The 24,722-nt window shown below is 39.9% G+C and overlaps 1 protein-coding gene across 2 annotated transcripts in view; it reads right to left on the reverse strand.

Annotated features, from left to right (window-relative positions):
• Positions 1 to 458: 458 nt before the first annotated feature.
• Positions 459 to 24,722, reverse strand: part of BTBD1 (BTB domain containing 1) — a 41,920-nt gene continuing 17,656 nt past the window's right edge. Inside the window, exons 3-8 of one of the 2 annotated variants that reach the window (XM_026510557.4) lie at positions 22,894 to 22,999; positions 17,853 to 18,050; positions 11,560 to 11,752; positions 5,508 to 5,595; positions 2,742 to 2,888; positions 459 to 2,270 (exon numbers count right to left, since the gene is read on the reverse strand). In XM_026510557.4, the coding sequence (XP_026366342.2) occupies positions 2,112 to 2,270; positions 2,742 to 2,888; positions 5,508 to 5,595; positions 11,560 to 11,752; positions 17,853 to 18,050; positions 22,894 to 22,999 (891 nt within the window). In that variant the 3' untranslated portion in view covers positions 459 to 2,111. Of the gene's footprint in view, positions 2,271 to 2,741; positions 2,889 to 5,507; positions 5,596 to 11,559; positions 11,753 to 17,852; positions 18,051 to 22,893; positions 23,000 to 24,722 lie in introns of those variants that run through there. The other variant, XM_026510558.4, reaches the window with a different exon arrangement.

Raw genomic sequence — 24,722 nt, forward strand, 5'->3', positions numbered from 1 at the left:
GGTTTACATTCGGTCTCCCCGACGGACCTTTTGAAACATGAAACCCCTTCCTGTGAAGTGGGTTTTATAACAGTACGTACCTCTTACTGATGCGAGGCACGGAGGAGAAAGTGTGTCAGCTACTTAGTGCAAAGCCTGGCACGCAGCTCTCACTCTGAGCTATTACTAACACCAAACAACCCTAACAGAGGAAATAACTCTTCATTCTCCCACCTCCTGAGATCAGAACAAGGGAGAAAAACCGGAGGCCACAGAGGAAGGATCAAACAGCAGACATGGCAGTGACGACTGCTGCCGTTCAGCGAATCGCTCTAAGGCTGCAGCGAAGCGCTCGTATTGTGTGTTGCGTTACTTCCATAAATTACAAGTAAGGTTAAACCTCAATCAACTAGAACTCTTGTTCCAAAACGGTATCTTACACTCAACTTTCAGAAGAAAAAGACAGAGGACAAAAAAAATAAAAGGATAATAGATATTTATTTTTTAAAAAATTTCAGGGGATGTCCCATATCAGTAAACAGTTCCGTTTCTTATCCCTTCTATAGCTACCTTCAGTTACAGTCATCGTTCAGAGCAACATGCTTGAAAAGCATTGGAAATGCCTCAAATGTAAAAAAAACAATAACTTACTTACCTAGGGCATACCATACTTTGAAAGGTAGACGTACTTTCCAAAACGGTGACTATAGGGTGTTTGCTGGTTAATCTTTCGTTAACCAGAACCACACATTTCATAGATATTCCAGTTAACTGAGGTTTATATCCATAAGATGTTACCAGACAGAAAAATGTCCCTTCAGCAATTTTGAGACCTCTGCCACCAACACACCTCACTCCCTTCTTGAAAATATAAAATGAAGTACTATTTTAGATGAAAAATTTTTGTCCTAATTACTATTTAGAAAACCTGAATTCTTTTAAGTTGTTACTTATAAGAATTGTGATTTGAAACCATCTTCCAAAACTATCTGATGTATCTTAAACTTAATTACACATAAGCATTTTTTAACAAGATAATCACTTCTGAGGGGAAAAGAATGTTATTTATATAAAAATTCTGCTTTATAAAAAAGTATACAAATGTTATTCTACCAGGTATACTTCCTACCCCCTCCTAACACAGCTGTACCTGAGTGAGGTCATAACTATGAAACACAGCTTACTTCTTGGGTAGAAAGTATACTTTTCAGCAGGAGTGATTCTGTTGGTTATCTTTAAAATTCAAAGTAGTTGTTAGAAAGGTCAGTATTTTATTCAGTTTCTGGTCATGTAAGATTATCGCCACAACGTTGAGCTGATCTGGTTAGCCGGGCACCCGCGGCAGCACCACCTCAATCTCGGGCACTCTCAGGAGCATCCCCCAGACAGACACACGAGCACAGTGCGGTTTAGTGACAAAGAATCCAGTCTCAGACTCTGCCTTTAGATCCTCTGTTTATGTCACATTATTGTGAATCTGTACAAACTCCATTTATAGTTTAAAACTGTACTATGTAACACGACTATATACTATAATAAAATATCCTTTTGTGTAAATACATGGAGAATGTTCGTGGGCATTTATTAGGCCTACTTCTAGCAATATTCCAAATGCTAACAACCAGATACTTCAAAACTCCAAATATGAGGTCAGTTTTCTTAATTTTCTGAAATTAGTTATGTGAGTTAATAGGAATTCTGTAAGAATACTGACCCGTCTCATCTCATGTAACCTTCAGAACAGATAAGCCTGTAAGTCCAATTCATCTAACAGTTAAAACAACAACAAAACCAGCTGTCTGAAACAAGAATCTTTCTATAAAACTGTAAAGTCCATGAGTCAATTGATCTACGAAATTATACAAGATATAGCTGAAAGAGCTGCGTTGTTTTTTTTTTTAAGTTACGCCCAGTTCTCTTTTCCTCTAAGGTTATAAGAAAATGGAAAATCTGCTTTTAAACCATGCAGAGATTTAAATCAACATTCTTCATCTAAGAAACTAAAATTTTAGTTTCTTATCTTGAAATTATAAATATTCATGACACTCAAACTATGTTTTGTGGCCAGTTTTTTATGCCTTTGAGACTAGATGGTATGGTACTATTTAGCCAAGGTCTATCAGAATGCTGAATTATGTATAAAATATTATTTCAGGTATTTGTCCATCTTCTATTGAAGTGCCGTTATTATTGCCAGGGGAACTGAAAAAGAAAAAAACAGTCTTGCTAGCAGTAGGCGTCTCGTGCATGACTTTCTTCAATCCTTTTGTGCCATAGTGGGAATCGGGACCCTAAATGAGAACGAAATGTTCATTAGTAATTCTCATTTAATAAGCATTCAATTTAATGTAGTGTTTTAATTAGATTAACGATTAGATTTCATTATAGTTCTTATAGGCAACTTTATGCTAAGCCATTTCATGAAAAATGAAGTTCTTGCTACAAAGCCAGTTAATGATTAAAAATACTGAATGTAGAAGTCAGCTTTTAGACAACAGTGAAACGGTTTTAAGTAAATAATTACTTTATCTTCTGTCAAACATTCAAATTCCTACTCAAGCAAAGGGCTACTTGTTGTGAAGAACATTTCAGAGCAGAGCTGTGCTGAGAAGCACTTCTTTGTCAAAGCAGTGGAGAGTACTTTAACTCCCAGCTTCCTCCTTCCAGCTCTTCCTGAAGGCTTTATTGCCAGGGACTCTCAGCTTCTACGGAAAACCGCTCTGTTCACCAGTTCACCCTCTGGAACATTCTGGAAGACTTACTTTGAGCGTCGCGCATGCTGTGTAGCACACGTTGGGCAGGATCTCTATGGGCTCTTTGAACATGACCCTGAATGTGTTAGCAGTCCCATCACAACTGAATCCGGTATCGTTTTGTCCCAGGGTTTGTTTTTTTTCATATTCAATGATCTGTAGTTTTTTAAAGAGAAGTCACATTTCAGTTACATCAACTGATGCCAGGTTTCACAGAAAGGAATATGGAACCCTGAGGAATAGCGGCTACGTCTCTGTCGTGTAATTCTTCTGTGTTTACTTCTAACCCCCAGCGATGGCTCTGACAGGCTGTCAAGGGCGGGGAGGATGCCAGCCAACTGGGGCTCGGCAGCAGGACAGAGGGGCGTCCACAAAAGACGCACGGCTCAGGGAACTGGTTTTTAGAGGGCCTGGATTTTAGATACTGAGGAAAATGGGCCTTTACTCCTTGCTAGCCTGCCTTGCCGCTAGAAAATTCCCACAGCATTTCCTATGTCTAAATGTTATTTACTGAAATTAAAATGACCTGAAATGCAGTATTCAGGTACACAGATACTGGAAATGTGAAAATCCTGTTTTCTATTTAGTTCCATAATCTGTGCCAGGCAGGGAAGGACACAGCCTCAAGGAGCTTCCAGTCACTAGACGTGTGTACAGCGACAATTCAGTACGGCACGTGCAGGAAGAGCTATGTGTAAGGTGGAGCGGCCAAACGGAGGAGAATTTTATTTGTCAGGAAGGGGTGAGGCTGCACAGAGGAGAGCGTTAAAGCTCCAGTCGGAGCTCACTGGGTTACAGAGGTCCGTGCGCAGGAAGAGCACGTGCAGAGGCTGAGGCTCACAGACGCGCCTTTTCGCAAATGTCAGATAAAAACAGGAACAGCCCAATAGGCCAAACTAGTCGATGCTGTGTGAGGTCAGGACAGTGGTCATCTCTGCAGGGATAGTGACTGGAAAGATCACAAGGGCGCTCGAATGTCCTGTTCCTTGATCTGGCTGCTGGCTGCGCAAGCGTGTTCAGTTTCTGAAAAGCGAGCTACATGTACCGCTTAGAAATACGTGTACTTTTCTAAACGTATATCACAGTTCCATAGAAAACTTAAAACCAGGGCACCTGGGTGGCTCAGTGGGTTAAGCATCTGCTTTTGGCTCAAGTCATGATCCCAGGGTCCTGGGATCGAGACCCACTTCGGGATCCCTGCTCAACAGGGAGTCTGCTTCTCCCTCTGCCCCTCCCCCTGCTCATGTTCTCTCTCTCAAATAAATAAAATCTAAAAAAAAAAAGTCACTTTCTAATTGGTTTGTAAGAGTAACAAATTGACTTGAGTGACATAAATTTATCAGCTGATTTTTTAAAATATAAATTTATCAACTGATTTTTTTAAGTATTTATTCATTGATTTGATCTCTACACCCAAGGAGGGGCTCAAACCCATAACCCCGAGATCAAGAGTTGCATACTCTTCTGACTGAGCCAGCCAGGGGCCCATCAGCTGAATTTTTAAAAAAATATTTTTTGGGGGCGCCTGGGTGGCTCAGCTGTTAAGCGTCTGACTTCGGCTCAGGTCATGATCCCAGGGTCCTGGGACTGAGCCCCGCATCAGGCTTGCTGCTCAGCGGGAAGCCTGCTTCTCCCTCTCATACTCCCTTTGCTTGTGTTCCCTCTTTCACTGTCTCTATCAAATAAATAAATAAAATCTTTAAAAATATATATATTTTTTATTTGAGAAAGAGAGAAAGAGCATGAGCAGGAAGGGCAGAGAGAGGGGAGAATCCCAAGCAGACTCCACACTGAGTACCGAGCCCCACAAGGGGCTCCATCTCACGACCTGAGCTAAAACCAAGAGTCGGGGCCTGACTGCACCCAGCAGTCAGCTGAATTTCAATAAAACTTTAGCAGACAAGATGAGACAATGAGCACGATGTCACGAGCAGAGCCAATAATGCAATTCTTCCATCTGAAGCAAGGTATCTTTGTGAGGTAGTGAGGAATTTTTTTCAACTGTTATCAAATCAGAGCTTTGAATTGTTCCATATTTTGAAAACTAATGATGTATTTTGAACACAAAGTACACCAAGGTTTTTACTATTAAAACTGATATATTAATAACATTTTAGAGAACGCAGTTATTTCCTACTGATAAAAGTTTTCAAACACTGTTTACTTCCTTTTCTCATTTCTATTTTTTGTGTTTTAACTTATGCAAAATATCAAAGTACAGTATTACATGTGCATAGTTTGTAAATACAAGTCCAGTGCAGGTGTGTTTCAAAAATAATTCTAACTGGGGTGTGTAATCACAACAGTGGGAGAACACTGGGTTACTGGAAGGGAATGAGAGAGGTATTTAACTTTCTTCCGGATTAAGAACTGAGATGGAGCAGATCTAAAGAATGAGGCAGGGTCTAGTCAGACAATCAGAAATCAGAAGGTGTTCTTAGTAGTTTTGAGAAATTACACAGTTTCAAGCCCTAGAGTTCAAAGGGCCATGAAAAAAGCCAATGGGTGTCTTAAGACAGCCAACACACAGCAGGAACGACTGACAGCGTTTCCTGGAGAAAGGAGGGCTCCTCCCGTGTTAACGCTTCTGTGAAGGAGCCCGGGACCCCAATTCTTGGAAACCATTCCTTTGATCGGTTGTAAAACAGAACTCTCTAGGCGCTCTCGTGCCTTTGATAATTATATTGATATATTTGATTTTATCAAAATGAGATCTTATTGTAAAATTACATTTGTTATATTTCAAGACGATAGATTGTGAGGAAGAAAGTGTACCTGTATATTCACTTGATAATCCGTGGGACCATGAATAGATCCATATAAACCAAATCCGACTATAGAGATTCTTCTATTAACTGTGAACCTGAGAATGAAGTCAAATATAAAACAACACATGAATTCAATAAGTATTCATACTCTGAAGGCTTATAAAACTTTTAAGTGTTACCTGGAATATCTAATTTTGCTCATAAAAAGGAAAACTGTCATCAATTTGATATCCTTGGAGGTGTTATCTGTTTACCAAAAAACTCTTTCTAGAGTAAATTTTAACTTAATGCAAACTTAAGTAGAATTTGTTTTCTGTACTGCACATTTCTGAGAGTCAAAGGAAATTATTTAACCTAAATACCCACTTTTGTTGTAGTGATCACTGAAATGATATATTAGTCCAAATACGTTTGCCCATCTCCTTCATGAACACATATGTGTCAGCCACTAGGCCCGAAATCCAGCAGCCCAAACTAGAACAATTTCTCAGCTCGATGAATACTTACTCAGGGCCTGTCAGACTTAGGTACTGGGCCTGGCACCAGGGAAATAATGGTCAACAAGCCAGTCAACCCACGCTGCACCTGTAGCCTAATGGAGGACGCCGGGAACAGGCAAGCAAGCAAAGGAATCAACAGTAACTCCAGGTTGTCATCAGAGCTTGGAGGAAGCAGCTGCCGTAAGAGAACACGGTGGTGCAGCGCGGGGCCAGGACCTGATCTACGCAGGTCGATCAGAATGAGATCTCCTACTACAACAATCAGCAAGTCCAGTTTGGTCACAACAGTTAAGAAACACACCCACCTTACTCCATTTTATGAATGTATAAAAGCTGACAAAAAGTACAAAGAGCACTGAAAGACTGTATGATCAGCGATCATCACGACATAAAGCAGGGACCCTCAGCCTCTTTGGCAGCAACGTCAGTGCTCACGACTCTTACTACTGTACCAGCACACTGAGCCCTTCCTGGGCCGGGTGCTGGGCTTCGAGACTTTACACCAATTATTTCCTTTAATCATCGTAACAGCTCCATAAACTCAGTCACACAGTATTGTTTTTATTCTCCTCCGTGTTTATAGTTGAAGAAACTAAGGTTTAGAGAAATTCACTTGCCTGGGTCACAAAGTGTGGCATAGCAGGGACATGACCGCAGGCCTGCCCGGGTCCAAACGCCCATGCTTATCCCCACTACGCGAACACTCTCAGTCCAGTGCGAGGACCGCCTTAAGAGTTTTAAATATATCGTTTTTAATATAGGTCTTTTCTTATTTTAAAAAAGTAATATATTCGCTGTAAAAAAACCAAAACGCTAGAAAATGCAGCTAAACAAACAAGGACAATTTTAAAGCATCTCTAAATCTATTATCCAGAGATACCCTCCATCTATCCTTTGGTGCATTCTCTTTTCAGACTTTTAGTTCTATTTTTTAACAATGGGAAAATAAGACACACAAAATAAGACTTATTTTCTATGAACACTTACCTTAAAAATCATCTATATAGATATAATTATATATATATATATATATATATATATATATATATATATATACACACACACACACACACTTCTCTCATTTAAAAAGGTAAACAATTACTACTGGTCCACTATATTTAACTAGTTCCTCATTGCTGGATAATCTAGGTTACTTGCAGTTTTGCTCTTCTATGACAGTGCCATGATGAGTAATCTTGTAGGGCCTTAATTATGTCCTTAGAATAAATTCCTAGAAGTAGAACTGCTGAGGAAAATAACAGGCATGTTCTTAAGGCTTTAGATAAACATTATCCAATTGCTTCCAGGGAAAACTAGCACACTTTCCACCCCACAGGGAACAAAGATCGATTCTATCTCACACTGAGCAATCCTGAGTATTTTTATGTCTTTGTGCCGCTGAGAAGCTGATGACTGACAAATCCTATTTATATTTCTTTGATTACTAATGAGTTAAAACACTTGTTCATATGCTTACCATCTACTGGATTTTCTCTTTAATGAAATACTCATGTTCTTTTCCCATTTTTCTCTGCTGATGAAATGTCTTTTTCATGTGGATTTGAAAGGCCATGTTATATAGCCGTGCTTTGTCAGTAAATATCCATTACGGAAAGTATCCTGTTTGTCATTTATTGATTAACTTTATGGTGGCTTTGGAAGTAAAAATGTTGAATTATCTGTAGTCAAATTATGATCTCTGCCAACTTTAAAGAGGCTGATCTCACCCCATCATAACATTTACCTCCACTAGCACTCTCAAGATTTCATTTTTTTAATGTTGAAATTTAACTTTATACAAATAGTGGTAGATGGGATCAGAAAGGATCTAACTTTATTTTCCCAGTGGTTAATCCTTTTTCACCTTCTAAATTTCCTCCCTTACATTCTAAATGCTCGCCTATGTTAGGTTGATTTTGGAACTCTATAGTGTGTCCCATGCAACACTTAAAGTTTATAATACTTATCACATTCGATCCATACTGCTCCTTTAAAAAGAGAAACATTTGGGCTTCCAGAGTAACTTTAGAATAATTTTGCCAAGCCACTCCTCTGCACCGAACACATGTGACTTCTGAAAGGAACTGTGTAACATACGGGGTTAGTTTGGAAAGACACTGACTCCAGTCGAAGTTCTCCAGTTCTTCATAAAGGTGCTAGTCGGTGTGCTTCTCATTGGATTTATTCCTGCTCCTTTATGTTGTCACTATGGTACATGGAGTATTTTTTATTTAATATTTTGACTGAAAAACCAAACATTTTTAAATTTTAGCCTTTTATTGTGGCAAAATATACAACAAAATGAACCATCTTAGCCATTTTCAAGTGTGTAGTTCAGTGGCACTGAGGACATCAACCCCTGCCACCGTCCATCTCTGTCACTGAATTCTGACGACACAGGAACATCAGTGGTTTTTACATATACATTTCACAAGTGGCCACTATTCTCTTCCATTGGTTCTAACAGATTTTTACTGATCCTGAGGTTATTCAGATGGATCCGTTGTTCTCAAAAGGAGTTCTTTCCTCAAGAAGGCCAAGCTCTGTTTTCACAAAGGTTTAGGGGCACTGCTGGCAGGGAGCCAGGGGCACCAGGTTAACTGCAATGATTAGGACAGTCTCCCCACAAAGAATCCCAATCAACTTTCAAGTGTCCCATCAGAATTCATGTAGGTGAAAAACTCATTTATAACTACAAGAGTTCAACCTAATTCTACTTTATTTACAAACCAAAGATTTTGTTGTTGTTGTTGTTATAATGCAAAATTATTCTGCAGAGAGGATGTGTCTTATGTCTGTACACAGGAAGGAATTAGAGGATTATATCCAACCCTCTGTTCTCCTTGCAGAGCAGGGTCCCCAAGTCCCCAGCATCACATACGTTTCAGCATAAACCAAAGCTTTTGACAACTTTAATATTCACTGACCTTTACAAGAGGTGATTATCATATAGCGGAAATATTATATAGTCAATTCTTATTTGTAGTAACCATATTCTATAAAGTTGCCACAAATACTAAACCATTGCTCCTGGGGGGAACATGTGTATACACACACACACACACACACATACACATACACACACAGAAACATACACAGACACACTTCACATGGGTTATAATCCTAAAAACAGCTCATCCTAGTAGATTCCAATTTCTTTATTTTACAGAAGAGAAAACAAAGGTTCAGAAGTGTTAAGTGACTTGCCTGAGGCCACCCAGCAGCAGGTGCAGAGTCAGGATTCGTACTGCCCACATGGCCCCAGAGCCTGTCCTGCACTACACCGTACTGCCCTCTACTGTCTCCATTCCCAGGAGAGCAGAGATAAGAAGGCAGAGGGCATCTCCTTGTGTGACCCTCAAATAGGAACATACTTCCTGGGCAAGGAAAATCTTTCCTGTGATTTAAGAAAGCACTGCAAGCATTGATTTTGGGAGTACAAATAAATTTTAGTGAGTAAGAGGGTCGCCAATCTAGAAACTAAATAAACAGGACTAACTGTACTTTGTTTTATTTGAAACCTTTAAAAAAATGACATTATTGGCAGCAACACTGCTCCTGGTTTTTGACATGTGGTATGCTACACCTGTCCCTGCAAGCGTAGCTGTCTTGGCACGCTGGTGTGCACACGGACTGACCGCTTCCTTCTGTCTTCTAGTGTGGTCCTGCTCCAGTGCCTACACATTATTTTATTTGATCTCAGTTATATTTATTGCTCCACTGCAACTAGGTCGTTATGGTAATTAAAAACAACGTGTGCAGTATACAGTCTATGAAATTCATCAGGTTAGTAAAGAGGGAATATAAAACATTTTATTATAAAATTATAAAGAGGGAATATAAAACATTTTATTATAAAAAAGGGAGAAATGGTACTAATGTAGATAATGTCATCTGCAAATAATGAAAAAGATTTCTTCCTTCTCAGTATTCAATCTCCTAATCCTTTATGACAATCATAAATAAATCACATCACCCAGAATTGTAAGAATACTGCCGAAACACAGCAAGACCGGCCAGCGTCACTACCTTGAGGTTTTGATAGTCTATCACATGAAAGAATTTTTCTGGTCTATTAACAGACTAGAATGAAGGTGAAATTTTATAAAGTCTTTGACACCTATTGAAACAATCAAATTCCTTTTCTTCCTTGGTCTGCTACTGTGGTGAATGGATATTTAATATATTTCCTAATACTGAGCCATTTTTTCAATCTTCAAATAAACCCTGTTTGCTCGTACAGTAATGTTTTCTCAGGTATTGCTAGATTCAAGACACTGACGTCTTACGTAGAAGTTCTTCTGTATCTATGAGACTGATCTAGAAATGTTTTCGTCTCATCAGATTCCTGCATTAAGTGTTACGCTTCTTTCAATAATTAACCAAGAAGTATTTTCTTCTTTTAATGCTCAAGGAAATGACCTGTTCCTTGAAGGTTTGATAAAACTCACCTGTAAAAACCACCTTGTGAAGGGACAGTTCTTTGATAACTTTTAATTCCTTCCATTGGTAATTGGGTCTATTCAGGCTTTCTTCTTCAGTCAATTTTGATAATTTATATTTGCCTATAAAATGATCCATTCCATCAAGATGTTCAATTTATTAGCACAGAGTAAACTCAGAATTAAAATAAAAATTGCCTTAGTATATGATTATATCCCCATTATTACTTCTAAATGTACGCTTTCTTCCTTTACTGGTTTTGAGGTTTATTTATTTTGCTGATTTTTTTAAGGAACCGGCTTACGGATTTAATTCTACTGTTTTAAATTCATTCATTCCTACATTTATCTATTTCCCTTCTCTTTTCTATTTTCTTTTGCTATTCATTTTCTAAATACTTGAGTTGAATGCTTAAATCATTTATTTCTACTCTAATTTATTTATTAAAAGTAGACATTATTACTGTCCTTTTGTGTGACACTTGGCCTCATCTCATAGGTTTTCATATATAACGTTCTCATTGTGAATGATTATTAAGTAGTCCACAAATGCATTTATTTCCCCCTCAGAATTTTATTTTTTAACAAACTTATTATTAATCCCTAGTTTGATACTGAAGTGCTATTAAGTAAGTAAAGATCCAAAAGGTCTTTTTTATGAAAACTGGTACTTATTCTATTTTGATATTTAACCTAAAGAAAACACAATAAAGATAAATTCCTCAACAGGATTTTATCCATGTGTCTTTCAAGATTCTTGATTTTTTTCCCATTTAAGCGTTTGTAACTGGATACGGAGCTATCTCCCATGCGAAGAGAAAGCTCCTGTTAAACGCTGTTAGAGCAGTGTCTGATAATTACGGTGCAGAGCCCGCTGGCCAGCGATGGCAGTCCAAACAGAACCCAGGCCGCAGAAACCCTCCCCAAGCCTTTCTACCTTCACTTGTTTCCTGAGAGGTCCTCTCACTCACGGTCCAGCGAGGAGGTGCTGCACCTCCCCGACTCTTGACTGTTGTCGTTAACTCAGAAATGTATTAAACAAAGTTGAAAATAAAACACGGTCAATGATCTCCTGCAACACGAGGAGAAGAGGCCACGCTTGCGGTGAGGCAGCTACCTGATGCGGTCGCTGGTGCCGCTGTAGCCCCAGCGGCTCTCCACTTGCTGGAACCTGTTGATGCAGCACTCCTTCCCCCGCAGGCAGCAACGGGGCCGGTCGATGTATTCCACTCGGGGTTTAGGATTGACAGTAAAATGAAGAAAGAGATTGACCACTTCACGGTCGGACAAAATTCCAGACTGAGCGGGACCTGCAGAAATAAAAATATAACCTCAGGAAAAGCATCTGGATTTCAATTCCTAACTCTGCAATACTCCACATAATAATGTGAATTCAGAGGCGCCTGGGTGGCACAGTCGTTAAGCGTCTTGCCTTCGGCTCCGGGCGTGATCCCAGCGTTCTGGGATCGAGCCCCACATCAGGCTTCTCCACTAGGAGCCCGCTTCTTCCTCTCCCACTCCCCCTGCTTGTGTTCCCTCTCTTGCTGGCTCGCTCTGTCAAATAAATAAATAAAATCTTTAAAAAAAAATAATGTGAATTCAAATCCAGAAGATGTAAAATAACAGTGAGGTAGAAAAATTTTAGTATGTATTTAATTTTAAAGATTTCTAATCCGTTTGAGGTTAATCTAATAGAACGTAAGTGTTAGCAGCGCTCTCTCAAATAATCTTTAAAACAACAACGAACAAACAAAATCTTCCACAAAGAAAACTCTGGATCCGGATAACCTCACTGGTGAACTTTCCTAAACATTTAAGGAAAAAACACCACCAATCTTACACCAACTCTTAAACAGTTAAAAAAGAAACATTCATTAACTTCTCTATGTGACCAGCATAAACGTGCTAATTAAAATCTCCCAATTTCATTCCAAGAAAGGAAAATTACAGACTAATTTCTCTCATGAAGTAGTCATAAAAATATTTTTAAAAGTTTAGCAAACTGGATTTGGTAACATAGGATACAGAATGACAACTAAGTCTGGCTTATATAAGGAATCCAATTAGGTTTAATTTGGAAAGTCAGTGTAGTTCACCATATTAAGAAAATACAGCAAAGAGCATCTCTCTACTTGCTAGATGGGATGCTACCCAATTCATGCATTGCTTAATAAAGTCAATTACATATTTGAAAAAATATAAAGAAAATAAAGGGGAAAACTACTGTACCACTATCTGAAAAGAAGAGAAGCAGTTGATAAAGTTAATGACAAAACTCTCATCAGACTGGGGCACCTGGGTGGCTCAGTCGTTAAGCATCTGCCTTCAGCTCAGGTCATGATCCCAGGGTCCTGGGATCGAGCCCCGAGTCAGGCTCCCTGCTCAGTGGGAAGCCTGCTTCTCCCTCTCCCATTTCCCGTGCTTATGCTCCCTCTCTCGCTGTGTCTCTCTCTGTCAAATAAATAAATAAAATCTTAAAAAACAAAACAGTAGTAATATTATAAAAATATTACAAATATTAGTGACTAGTAGTAGTATAAAAATGTCAGTTATCACCACACCAATCTACAGATTCAATGCAATTCCAATCAAAATCCCATGATTTTGGGGGGGAGGAAATTGACAAGCTGAGTAAAAAAATTCATACAAAAATGCAAAAAGACCAAAATAGCCAATATAATCTTGAAGAAGAACAAAGCTGGAGAATTTTCACTACCAGATTTCAAGATCTGGTGTAAAACTATGCAGAACTGGTGCAAGAATAAATAAATATAACAGTGGAACAGAACACACACTCCAGAAACAGGTTACTTCAAACAAAATCACCTGATTTACAACAAAGTTGGCCCTGAAATGTATGGGACAAGGATAGTTTTTTAATATGCTGCTACATGGGGAAAAAAATGAAGCTTAACTTCTACCTCATACCATATACATGTGTGAGAAAACAATACAAAAAAACAAAAATCCAAATGGTTTATAGATCTAAATGTTAAATGTAAAACATTAAAACTCCTTGAAGAGAACTTAAGAGAATATCTTAATAATCTTGAGGCTGGCAAATTTCTTAAAGTAGATACAGAAAGCCTTCACCTGACTGAAGAAAAAGGTTGATAAATTAACTTCATTACAATTAAAATTTTCTATTTATCAAAAGCCAAGGTATAGAAGCAACCCAAGTGTCCATCCATAGACAAATGGATAAAGAAGATGTGGTGTATATTACAATGGAATATTACTCAGCCGTAAAAAAAAAAAAGTATGAGATCTTGCCATTTGCAACAACACGGATGGACCCAGATGGTATTGTACTAAGTGAAATAAGTCAAAGACAAATACTATATGATTTCACTTATGTGTGGACTCTAAAAAACTAATGAACAAACAAACATAAAAGTAAAGAGGCTCTTTTTTTTTTTCCCCAAAGATTTTATTTATTTATTTGAGAGAGAAAGAGAGTGAGCAAGACAGAGAGCACAAGCCATGGGGAGAGGCAGAGGGAGAAGCAGACTCCCCACTGAGTAGGGAACTCAACTTGGGGCTCGATCTCAGGACGCTGGGATCCTGACCTGAGCCAAAGGCAAATCCTTAACTGACCGAGCCACCCAGGCACCCCTAAAAAGGCTCTTAAATACAGAAAACAAACTGGTTGTTGCCAGAAGGGAGGTGGTTGGGGGGATTAGCAAAATAGGTGTAGATTAAGATGTACAAATGTCCAGTTATAAAATAAGTAAGTCAGAGCGATGAGAAGAAGAGCATAGAGAATATAGCCAGTATCGTAACACTGCATGCTGACACATGGTGACTCTACTTATCGTGATGAGCACGGAGTAAATGTACAGAATTGCTGAATCACTATGCTGTATGCCTGAACCTAATACAGCACCGTATGTCTACTACACTTCAAATAATAAATTTTTTTAAAAGACAGCATTAATAAAAAGGCAATCCACATTAGCAATACATATACCTGACAGAAGACTTGTATTCAGAACATATAAAACTCTTAAAAATCAACAAAGAAACCAAGGACCTGAATAAGCATATCCGGTTATTGGCACATTCAACATCATTAACTGTCAGAGGCACAAAATTAAAACCATAATAAAGTATGTTCTCAACCCACCAAATGACTAAACTACAAAAACGGACAAGAACCAAGTTCTGGAGAGGATGTGGGGCAACTAGAATGTGCTTGTAACTCTCTTCACTTGGCAGTTGAGCATGAACGTTACAATCACTCTGGGCAACTCTCTGGCCGGATCTACTGATGGTGAACATACCCACACTCCATGACATAACAATTCCACTTGTATAATACTCAACAGAAATGTCTACATGTGTCCCCTCAGTGACATGTACAAGAAGGTTCTTAATGGCCCCCAAAAAGAAACAACCCAGATGTTCCAACAATAGTAAAATGCATAATAAATCATGGCACATTCCTACGACAGATTATATAGCAATGAAAAAGAATGAGCTACTGCCACACACAACCACAGGGATGAATCTACATAGTAAGAGAGAAAGCCATACACCAAAGAACACATATGTAAGCATCATTTCCTTTATATTAAGTTCAAAAACAGAAGACATGAACAGACATTTCTTTAAAGACAACATATAGATGCCCAACAGACACATGAAAAGATGCTCAACATCACTCTTCATCGGGGAAATGCACATCAAACCTACAATGAGATCCCACCTCACACCTGTCAGAATGGCTAAAATCAACAACACAAGAAACAACAGGTGTTTGTGAGTATGTGGAGAAATTGTTGGTGGGAATGCAAACTGGTGCAGCCATTGTGGAAAACAGTATGGAGGTTCCTCGAAAAGTTAAAAATAGAACTACCCTATGATCCAGCAAATCACGCCACTGAGTATTTATCCAAAGAATACTAAAACACGAATTCAAAGGGACAGATGCACCCCTCTGTGTATAGGGGCATTATCTGCAATAGCCAAGACGTGGAAGCAGCCCAACTGTTCATAAATTGATAAATGGATAAAGACAATGTGGGGTGTGTGTGTATCTATATCTACAATGGAATATTACTTAGCCATGAAAAAGAATGAAATCTTACCTTTTGCAGTGACCTCACTGGAGCTAGAGGAATGATGCTAAGAGAAGTCACTCAGAGAAAGACAAGTACCTATGACTTCACTCATATGTGGAATTTAAGAAACAAAACAAATGATCATAGGGGGTAAAAAAAAAAGAGAGAAGCAAACCAAGAAACAGACTCTTAACTATAGAGAATGGATGGTCACCAGAGGGGAGGTGAGTAGGGGTGTGGGTGAAATAGGTGATGGGGATTAAGGAGTGCATGTGTAGTGATAAGCACCAGGTGATTCAAATAAAAACTTTTAAAAAAAGTTCAAAAACAGACACAACTGATTTATAGAGGCCAGAAAGTAGTCACCTTTGGGAGGGAGATCAGGGACTTGGAGGAGCATGATGAAGGCTTCTGGGATACTGGTCATATACCATAAACTGATACCAAGTATGATTCTATAGGTGTGTTCACTTTATTATATGGCTGTTACACCTCAATAAAAAAGTTTGCAGAGGGGCGCCTGGGTGGCTCAGTCGTTAAGCATCTGCCTTCGGCTCAGGGCATGATCCCGGCGTTCTGGGATCGAGCCCCACATCAGGCTTCTTCGCTGGGAGCCTGCTTCTTCCTCTCCCACTCCCCCTGCTTGTGTTCCCCCTCTCTGACTGTCTCTCTCTCTGTCAAATAAATAAATAAAATCTTTAAAAAAAAAAAAAGTTTGCAGAAAGAAAAAACACTGATTCCACCAAAAACATATTGGGAGAAAATTATTTATGATAAATCTAATAAGAAAAATTTGAATATCCAACAGAAAAAACAAAAGTCATAAATATTAAGAAAAAATACAAATAGGCAGTAAATATAAATATAATTTTAAACAATAATGAGATTTCCTTTTTCCTCTAAATCAACCTGGCCATGACTTAAAAGCAGATAATACTCAATGTCAATATGGATAAGGAGAATGGGTCATAGAAAAAAGATTCAAAACCAGGTATGTCTGATTTCATTTTTATTTTATTTATTTATTTTTTTTAAGGTTTTTATTTATTTGAGAGAGAGAGAGAACAAGCAGTGGGAGGGGCAGAGGAAGAGAGAGAGAGAGAAGCAGACTCCCTGCTGAGAAGGAAGCCCTACTCAGGGCTTGATCTCATGACCCGGAGATCATGACCCTAGCCAAAGGCAGACACTTAACCAACCGAGCCATCTAGGTGCCCCTGGATGTCTCTGATTTTACATCAGAAGCGTCGATCAGGGGCACCTGGGTGGCTATGTTGGTTAAGTGTCTGCCTTCAGCTCAGGTCATGATCCTGGGGTCCTGGGATTGAGTCCTGAGTGGGGGCTCCCTGCTCAGTGGGGAGCCTGCTTCTCCCTGTCCCTCTGCCCTTCCTGCCCCCCACCCCTCCCCCGTTCGTGCTTGCTCGTTTTCTCTCTCTCGTGCTCTTTCTCTAATAAATAAATAAAATCTTAAAAAAAAAAGCATCAGGGGCGCCTGGGTGGCACAGCGGTTAAGCGTCTGCCTTCGGCTCAGGGTGTGATCCCGGCGTTATGGGATCGAGCCCCACATCAGGCTCTTCCGCTATGAGCCTGCTTCTTCCTCTCCCACTCCCCCTGCTTGTGTTCCCTCTCTAGCTGGCTGTCTCTATCCTGTTGAATAAATAAATAAAATCTTTAAAAAAAAAAAAAATCAATCTTAAGAATCAGAAAGGTCTATCATTATAACCTTGAGCAAGACACTTAACACCTCTCAGGTTCAGTTCTCTAATCTATAAAAATCTGATTTTTATATACATAGTATTTTAAAAATATAACCCTATATTCAGTCATATGTGTGGAATCTAAAAAAACAAAATAAAAGCAAATGAATAAACAAAAAAAGCAGATCAGACCCATAAATACAGAGAACAAACTGGTGGTTGCCAGAGGACAGGGTGGGGAGAGGGGATGGGCAAATGCTTGAAGGGGAGTCACGGGGATGAAAGGCTCAGCACAGGGAATACAGTCAATGACGCTGTAACAGTGCCGCGTGGTGACAGACGGTGGCTACACTGGTGGGGAGCACGTAACCTTATAGAACAGAATCGCCGTGTTGTACACCGGAAACTAATGTAACCTGTGTGCACTACACTAAAAAAAAAAACCAAAAAACCCTAATGCACATATCAAAATAAATCACCTATAATGTTATCCTGAAGAGCTCTCAGGAGAAGTAAATGAAATTACACACACACACTCCCATTCATATATCATGTGACTAGAATTCAGTAAGTACCAGGTTCTCCTCTCGCACAGGGAGGCTGGCTGACTGCCTGTTAATTTCACACAGATATTGGTCAAGTGATAGCCCTACCTGCTGCAAACTCCTCAATGGTCATCAGTGGGAACCGGATCAAGGACAGTGCTTTTCCTAGAACTTTCTGTTTGTTTCCAAAAGTCACAGGCAATTGTTGTCTTTGACATTCCGCTTCTGCCCATCGCACAACAGCTCCAAAAAGTCGACTTTCTCTAATACTAAGTGTGTCTCTTTCTAGAACTGCACAGAGTGTGTCTACAAGTAAAATACAAAAATCAAATTAGGGATATTTTGTTCTTTAACAAAGCAATACCAACAAACACGCTTAAGTTTTCAAATTTCAATAAAAAACAGGTTAGATACTTAAAACTATAGACTCTACACTTAAAAATATTAAAGAATGAGAGGAATTAAACAGCAATGTTTTCTTTAAAAAACTGCTATAGGGTTAACATTCAACTTATGCCTAATCATACACGGAAGCTTAGGTATAGTATCTCCTTGTATATCCACCCCATTTGCCAAGCAAACTCAAATATTCAGAGTAAGATTAACAGTAAGTCAGTCAGAGAAAATGGCTTCACATTAGTAACATACAGAAACTCATAACGTCTACAGATAACCACGGACCCACTCCCCAAGTACCCCTTATTAGGCACTCTTTATGTGTCAGGAACTGTTCTAGATGTTGAGGATACATCACTGAACAAGAAGTTAAAAACCTGCCTTCATGGAGCTTATATTCTAATGGGGGTAAACGTTATGTTAGGTGCCAAGTGTAAGACAAAGAGCAGAGTAAGGGGAATCCTACGTGCAGTTTAAAACAGGACAGCTTAGGCGGCTCACCTGAGCTAAGACTTGATTGGGGGTGGGGCGGGGGGGGGGGTCAGCCAAACAGGGGCCTAACCGGAAGGACTGTTCCAGGACTGCCAGTGGGAAGGCCCTCACATCAAAGTGTGCCTGGCAAGTCTGAGGACCACCCAGGAGCCAGTGTGGCTAGACTGCAGTGAGCAAGAGGGAAAAGTGGCAGGCGATGAGGCCAGAAACAGGGGGAAATGGGGGTAATCCTATAGTACCCTGTAGATCACCTGGCTTTTACTTGGATGGGAAGGGGAACAAACCCCTGGAGGATCTGTGGCTGTGACATTTGACGCTGTAAAAGGATCACACTGGCAGCCGTGCTGAGAAGCGCCTCTAGAGGAGTACAGTGGAAATGAGATCAGTGAGCGGGTTCCGGCTCTGATCCAGGTCAGAGGTGATGATGGCCAGGACCAGAAGGAAGAGGCGAAAAACGATGAGCTTCAAGACACATTCTGAAGGATGACTCAATGCAATGTCCTCACAGAGGGAATATAGAGGGCGACCGAGGGGCATCAAGGATGATGCTCAGGTTTATAGTCTAAGCAAAGGACAGATGACAGGGCAACGACTGAGACGGGAAAGCCTATGAAGGAGGTTTTGGGGGATGGTGAGAGGTGAGATCTGAAATTTAATTTGGGACATCTGAAGTTTGAACTCCCTGACGTCCAAGTATAAATGTCATGCCTGGAACTCAGGCCCTCACTTGGAATCCTTCTCCTTTTATCAGAAGCAAAATTTAAAAAAAATCAACTCGGCTCCCCTACAGTAGACCAGAAGCAGAAGTCCAGAGAGGGGGCCTTAGAGGCCAACAGACTAGAATAAAATGATAGGTGGCACACAAGCAGGGGCAGAGAAGAGAGGAAATCTGAAAAGTAGATGTAGGTGCCTGAACAGCACTACAGTCAAGAGTCTTCTACGCAAAGAGTCTTGTTTATACAAAAACAAACACACAGGGGTACCTGGGTGGCTCAGGGTGGCTCAGTCGGTTGGGTTGAGCGTCCAACCGTCAGTTTCAGCTCAGGTCATAATAGAGAGCCCTGAGTCAGGCTCCATGCTGGGGGCGGGGCGGAGCCTGCTTGAGGATTGTCTCGTCTCCCTCTGCCCCTCCCCTCTGCGCTCGCCATCCTCCCCCCCACCAAAATACATAAATAAATCTTTAAAAACAAAACAAAAGCACACAAACAAAAAACGCTTCAGAGGCCTGAGGGCTTCACTATACAATAACTGATATTCGTAATAATGAGCACTAATAATCGCAAGATTCAAATAAAAATGAGAACGCCATATACAGCAGAAATCAATGAAGACATTAAATATGCTTAAATTACCCAGTATTACACATCTAAGAAAATTTTATTTTAAAAAATTGCATTCTATAACAGTCTACACATTCATACTACATCCAAATATTTGGTCAATATCAAACCACAGCTATCATTCCAGCAAAGATGTCTCAGTCCCCAAAACACAGGAGGGGCTCAATGATACATTAAAAATGAAAAGGTTATACATAATTTTTTTTAAAAAATCATGTTTTTCCTTCTCTTGTAGCTGAGCAGATGAATATAAACTAAGGCTCCATACAACTTTTTCACAGGTAAATGAATATAAACTAATATGTCTCAAGACTTACAGGATTAGGGATATACACCGACCATACCTGATCACTCAGTGGGAGCAGACAAACTCGGATCTACAATCTCTACTCTGTGTGCTCACAAACTTCAGTAAGACAAACACAGAAACTGAAAATGCCGGTAGGAAAAAACGCACATTATACTGCCTTCAGTGTAATGTAAATTTGCTTTTTTCCTATTAGCGTGACATATTATCGACTTCCCTTAGCAAAAAGCTGTAGGAGAGAAACGGTATCTCTCTACCTGGAAAACAGTAAGCCATCCCTCCGGAACATATATTCAAATCCCAGAGGAGAAAATGCTTCCCCCGTATCTAAAACCATCAACTGTACGAAGACCTCCTGAAGCCTGGCCCAGCTTTCTCTCAGCAGCTAGACTTCTCTTCCAATCACAGTTTTTAACAAGTGCATTCGAGGCAAACTCGACTGTGGTGTGGAAACACACAGGTCTTCTATCGGCAGCCGAGAGCCTAACAGAGATCATAAAACATCTAAGATTATGTTTTGTAAACATAACACAGGGCTAGAATTTAATAAAAGCAGCTGTGAGTCAATTCAAATCAACAAATATTTAGAGAGTATGTACCCTGTACAAGGCACCTCCTTCAAAAATTCCAGGTTCCAATGGCACACCTGACATGGGGGCTATTTACAAAACGACTTCCAGGAGGAAGTCATCCAGATGCAAACAGTATTACTTCAGATAGAGACTGAAGTACAAATGGAGGACTAGACAACCCCTTAAGGGAAGAAAATTAGGATGAAGCAGTGCTTTCTTAGCAATGTGGGCAGGGCTTGGGGCTCTCAAACATCCAGTCAATGGCCTATTATGTATACTGGGGGGGAATCTAGCCCCTGCCCTTCAGGATAAGTAATGCAAAATGAGCATAAATCCTTCCCAAGGTACTGTGCCATAGACAGGCACACTATCAATGGGACGTTGTTATAACAGAATATACTCAATGTCATGGAAGAGGGTGGGATGTCAGCTCTCTAGAAAGGAGTCACTGCAGAAGTAGAATGTGAGGCAAGACATTAAGACTGAGTGAGAATAGCCAAGGTGGAAAGGAAAGGCAACATTCTAAAAGAGCAGTTGATGAGCAAACAGTAACTGAACAGGTACTATGTTCTACGGTCTTCAGTGCTAGAAATACAGTGGTAAACAGACAGTGATAAACAAGACAAAGTCCCTCCCTTCAAAGAGTTTACAATCAGGAGCGCCTGGCTGGCTCAGTCAGTAAGCACATGACTCTTGATCTCGGGGTTGTAAGTTCAAGTCCCATGTTGGTTATAGAGATTATTGAGAAATAAAGTCTTAAACAAAAAAAAAAGTTTATGATCTAGGTGGGGCAGCTAGACAATCATCATAAACATACACAGACAAATACCTACTTAAGAATTTCAAATAGTAAAATGTATCATGAGGAAAATCAATCAGAGTAACAGCACAGGGATTGTTCAGGGGAACGTGGTATCTACTTTGACTAAGGTCTGAGGTGGTCTGTCTCAGGTCTCATTTAACTTGGTATCAGAATAATATAAAGGAGAAAGACACATACAGATTCAGGGGGGAAAGGATTCCAATCAATGGAATAGTAAATACAAAGGTTTAAAAGAGAAATAACCCTGGCTAGTGTATATGAAAGACAGGGAATGATGGGGAGATCGGCAGAAGACTAGGCCGGGGCAGACAGAGGAGGCAGTGAGTGCTTTTCTCTTCTTCCGGACCTTCCTCCGAAGTTACGTGGGATCACGAGACTGAATTCAAGACAATGAAGACTGAGAACACGGGTGCCACTTCAAGGCCAAAGCTTTCAAGATGGGGGCGTTCTCCCTGTCCATATTTTTTCCTGCCTGCCAGCAACATAGATAGTAACAGACAATCATAGATACCTAACATACATTTTGTGTTCATCACGATGAAGATAATATTTCAGGTCACAGGCCTGGGTCAGCTCTCTCTGCTCTCCTACAATGACAAAAGTCAAACTCCTTGGCCCGTCCTTAGCCAGCCCTGCGCAGCCAGACTCTAACCTGCCGTGCGCCCCGCCCTCCTCCATCCACTTCTTCCTGTGGTTCCACCTGCCTCGAATGTCCTCCCCTCTGCATTATCCAAATACTACTCATTCTTTACAGCCCAGATCAGAATCTCCCCTGTCAAAACTCTCCTAATGCTGCTCAAGTTGAGGTAATCTTTCCATGTTATTTTCTATGTATCTAGGTCAGAAGAGGCAAAATCACATCTTGCTGTATACTATCTAGAATTTTCTGTTAGTGTCTTAACTCTTAATTTTCACATTTGTTCTCTGATTCTCCAATTAGATAATAGTTTCCTTAAGAAAAATCACATCTTACTCTTTATATTTCTTCCATGACCCTACTACAATGCCACGCACATGGTGTGCATTCAATCAATTTGATTTGACATTTTTTTAAAAGGTGATAAAGTAATTACGACTTTTAGGAATACATCACCAAAATAAAGCAAAACTCTTAAGAGGTAGACTCACCGAATTTGGAAAAACCACTACTTTATAATAAGGCTGACTAGTCAGGCGTTACTGTACTTAGGCGGCACGTCTCGCACGCGGGTGGACTCACCTATATCGATGTCGGTAAAGCCCTCTGCGCTTATTGCATCCATCGTGCTTTTGTCTATCGTGTCTAGACAAAGACTAGCGAGCTGAGGCTCATCAAACAATCGAGCCTAAACATACAAAAAGATGGTTATTTTATTTTCATAGTTATTTTACTTTCAGACTGTACATATTCAAAGTTAACACTGTAAACACTTATAACTGCTAATCACGTAAAAACACCTACTTTAAATACCATTACGATGTGCACATATTCTTAAAACTTTCCATTCCGCAACCAGAAATGAAAAGCTAAAAGCACAAATGCCTTCCTTAGATAACAAACTCACATTACCACTGACAACCCTGTTATTTTTCTTTTCGTACGCTCATATAATACACTGCCTGGTTTCTTACACTTACTTTGATCCTTAACAAACACTCTAGGTTAGATGAGGCAGACATTATCATCCCATTTTCCAGATGTAGAAACAAACACGCTCAGAAAGGTGTACTGACTTGCCTAATATGATCTAACTAGTTATGTTGTAAAGCCATTACTTAAATCCATGTGTTAGGATATTTTCACTAAACTGGTATCACTAAATTCACTGAATCATTGATTTCACTAAACTGACATCAACTGTCAAGCATACCAGTAAAACAGATCTTTTTTTGTTGCCCCCATTTTCTGTCTTGACTGTGGGCAGAGAATGAAGTACAAGAATTTTAGAGCATGAAAGCTCTGGGTACCTGAGCAAAAACTAGGCCCAACAACAGAAAAGCAAATAGTCACAGGACCAAACATGATAGAGAGTGATCTACAACTACACTTAACAATATGAATGAGTCCCACAAACACAATGATAAGCAAAAGAAGCCACAGCATAAATTGAGCAAAAGTATACTGTAGGATTCCAATAAAGCTAATCTAGGGTTTAAGAAGTCAGAACTCAAGCTTATAATATGTGGTTAATCAGGATGCATATTATAAATTTAAAAAAAAAGTTTAGGGGCACCTGGGTGGCTCAGTCAGTTAAGTGTTTGACTCTTGATTTCGGCTCAGGTCATGATCTCAGGGTTGTGAGACTGAGTCCTGCACTGGGCTCTGTGCTGAGCTTGGAGCCTGCTTAAGAGTCTCTCTCTTCCCCTCTCCCCCAGTCCCCCTCTCCTGGGTCACTCTCTCTTTAAAAAATGAAATAAAATAAAAATAAAAATAAACACAAAAAAACCACAAAAACTAAAACAAGTTTAAAAGCCAGTCGTGGAGGAAAGGGGTCGAAAATCCAAACTCAAATGAGATTTAAAAACCATAACACTGGGGCACCTGGGTGGCTCAGTCGGTTAAGCGTCTGCCTTCGGCTCAGGTCAGGATCTCGGGGCCCTGGGATCAAGCCCCACATCAGGCTTCCTGCTCAGCAGGGAGTCTGCTTCTCCCTCTGCCCCTCACCCTGCTTGTGCTTTCTCTCTCTCTCTCATATAAATAAATCTTAAAAAAAAACAAAAAACCATAATGCTAAAAAAAGATGTGATGATAGGTATGCCAATGACTGAGCTTTCACCCTGGCCTTGGGTCATGTCTATTTACATAGAACAGTATGGACAAATACAAACACACAGAAGTATTCACGCTGGGTCATGCAGAAACCTGAGAATACTGCCAATTAATTATTTAGCATGGGTGATAACTCTTCATTTATTTGTAAAATGAAATTCATTTTCAAGGGATTCAATAACTCAGATGCTATTGAACAAATAATAAACATCCCTAAACTAAACAGTTACCTTGTGTTTTATGGGGGAGAAGAGAGCAATAAACACACTGGATTAAATTTAAAATAGACATATAGAGGG

The sequence above is a fragment of the Ursus arctos genome, unplaced genomic scaffold, assembly GCF_023065955.2.
Source record: "Ursus arctos isolate Adak ecotype North America unplaced genomic scaffold, UrsArc2.0 scaffold_28, whole genome shotgun sequence".
Taxonomy (NCBI): domain Eukaryota; kingdom Metazoa; phylum Chordata; class Mammalia; order Carnivora; family Ursidae; genus Ursus; species Ursus arctos.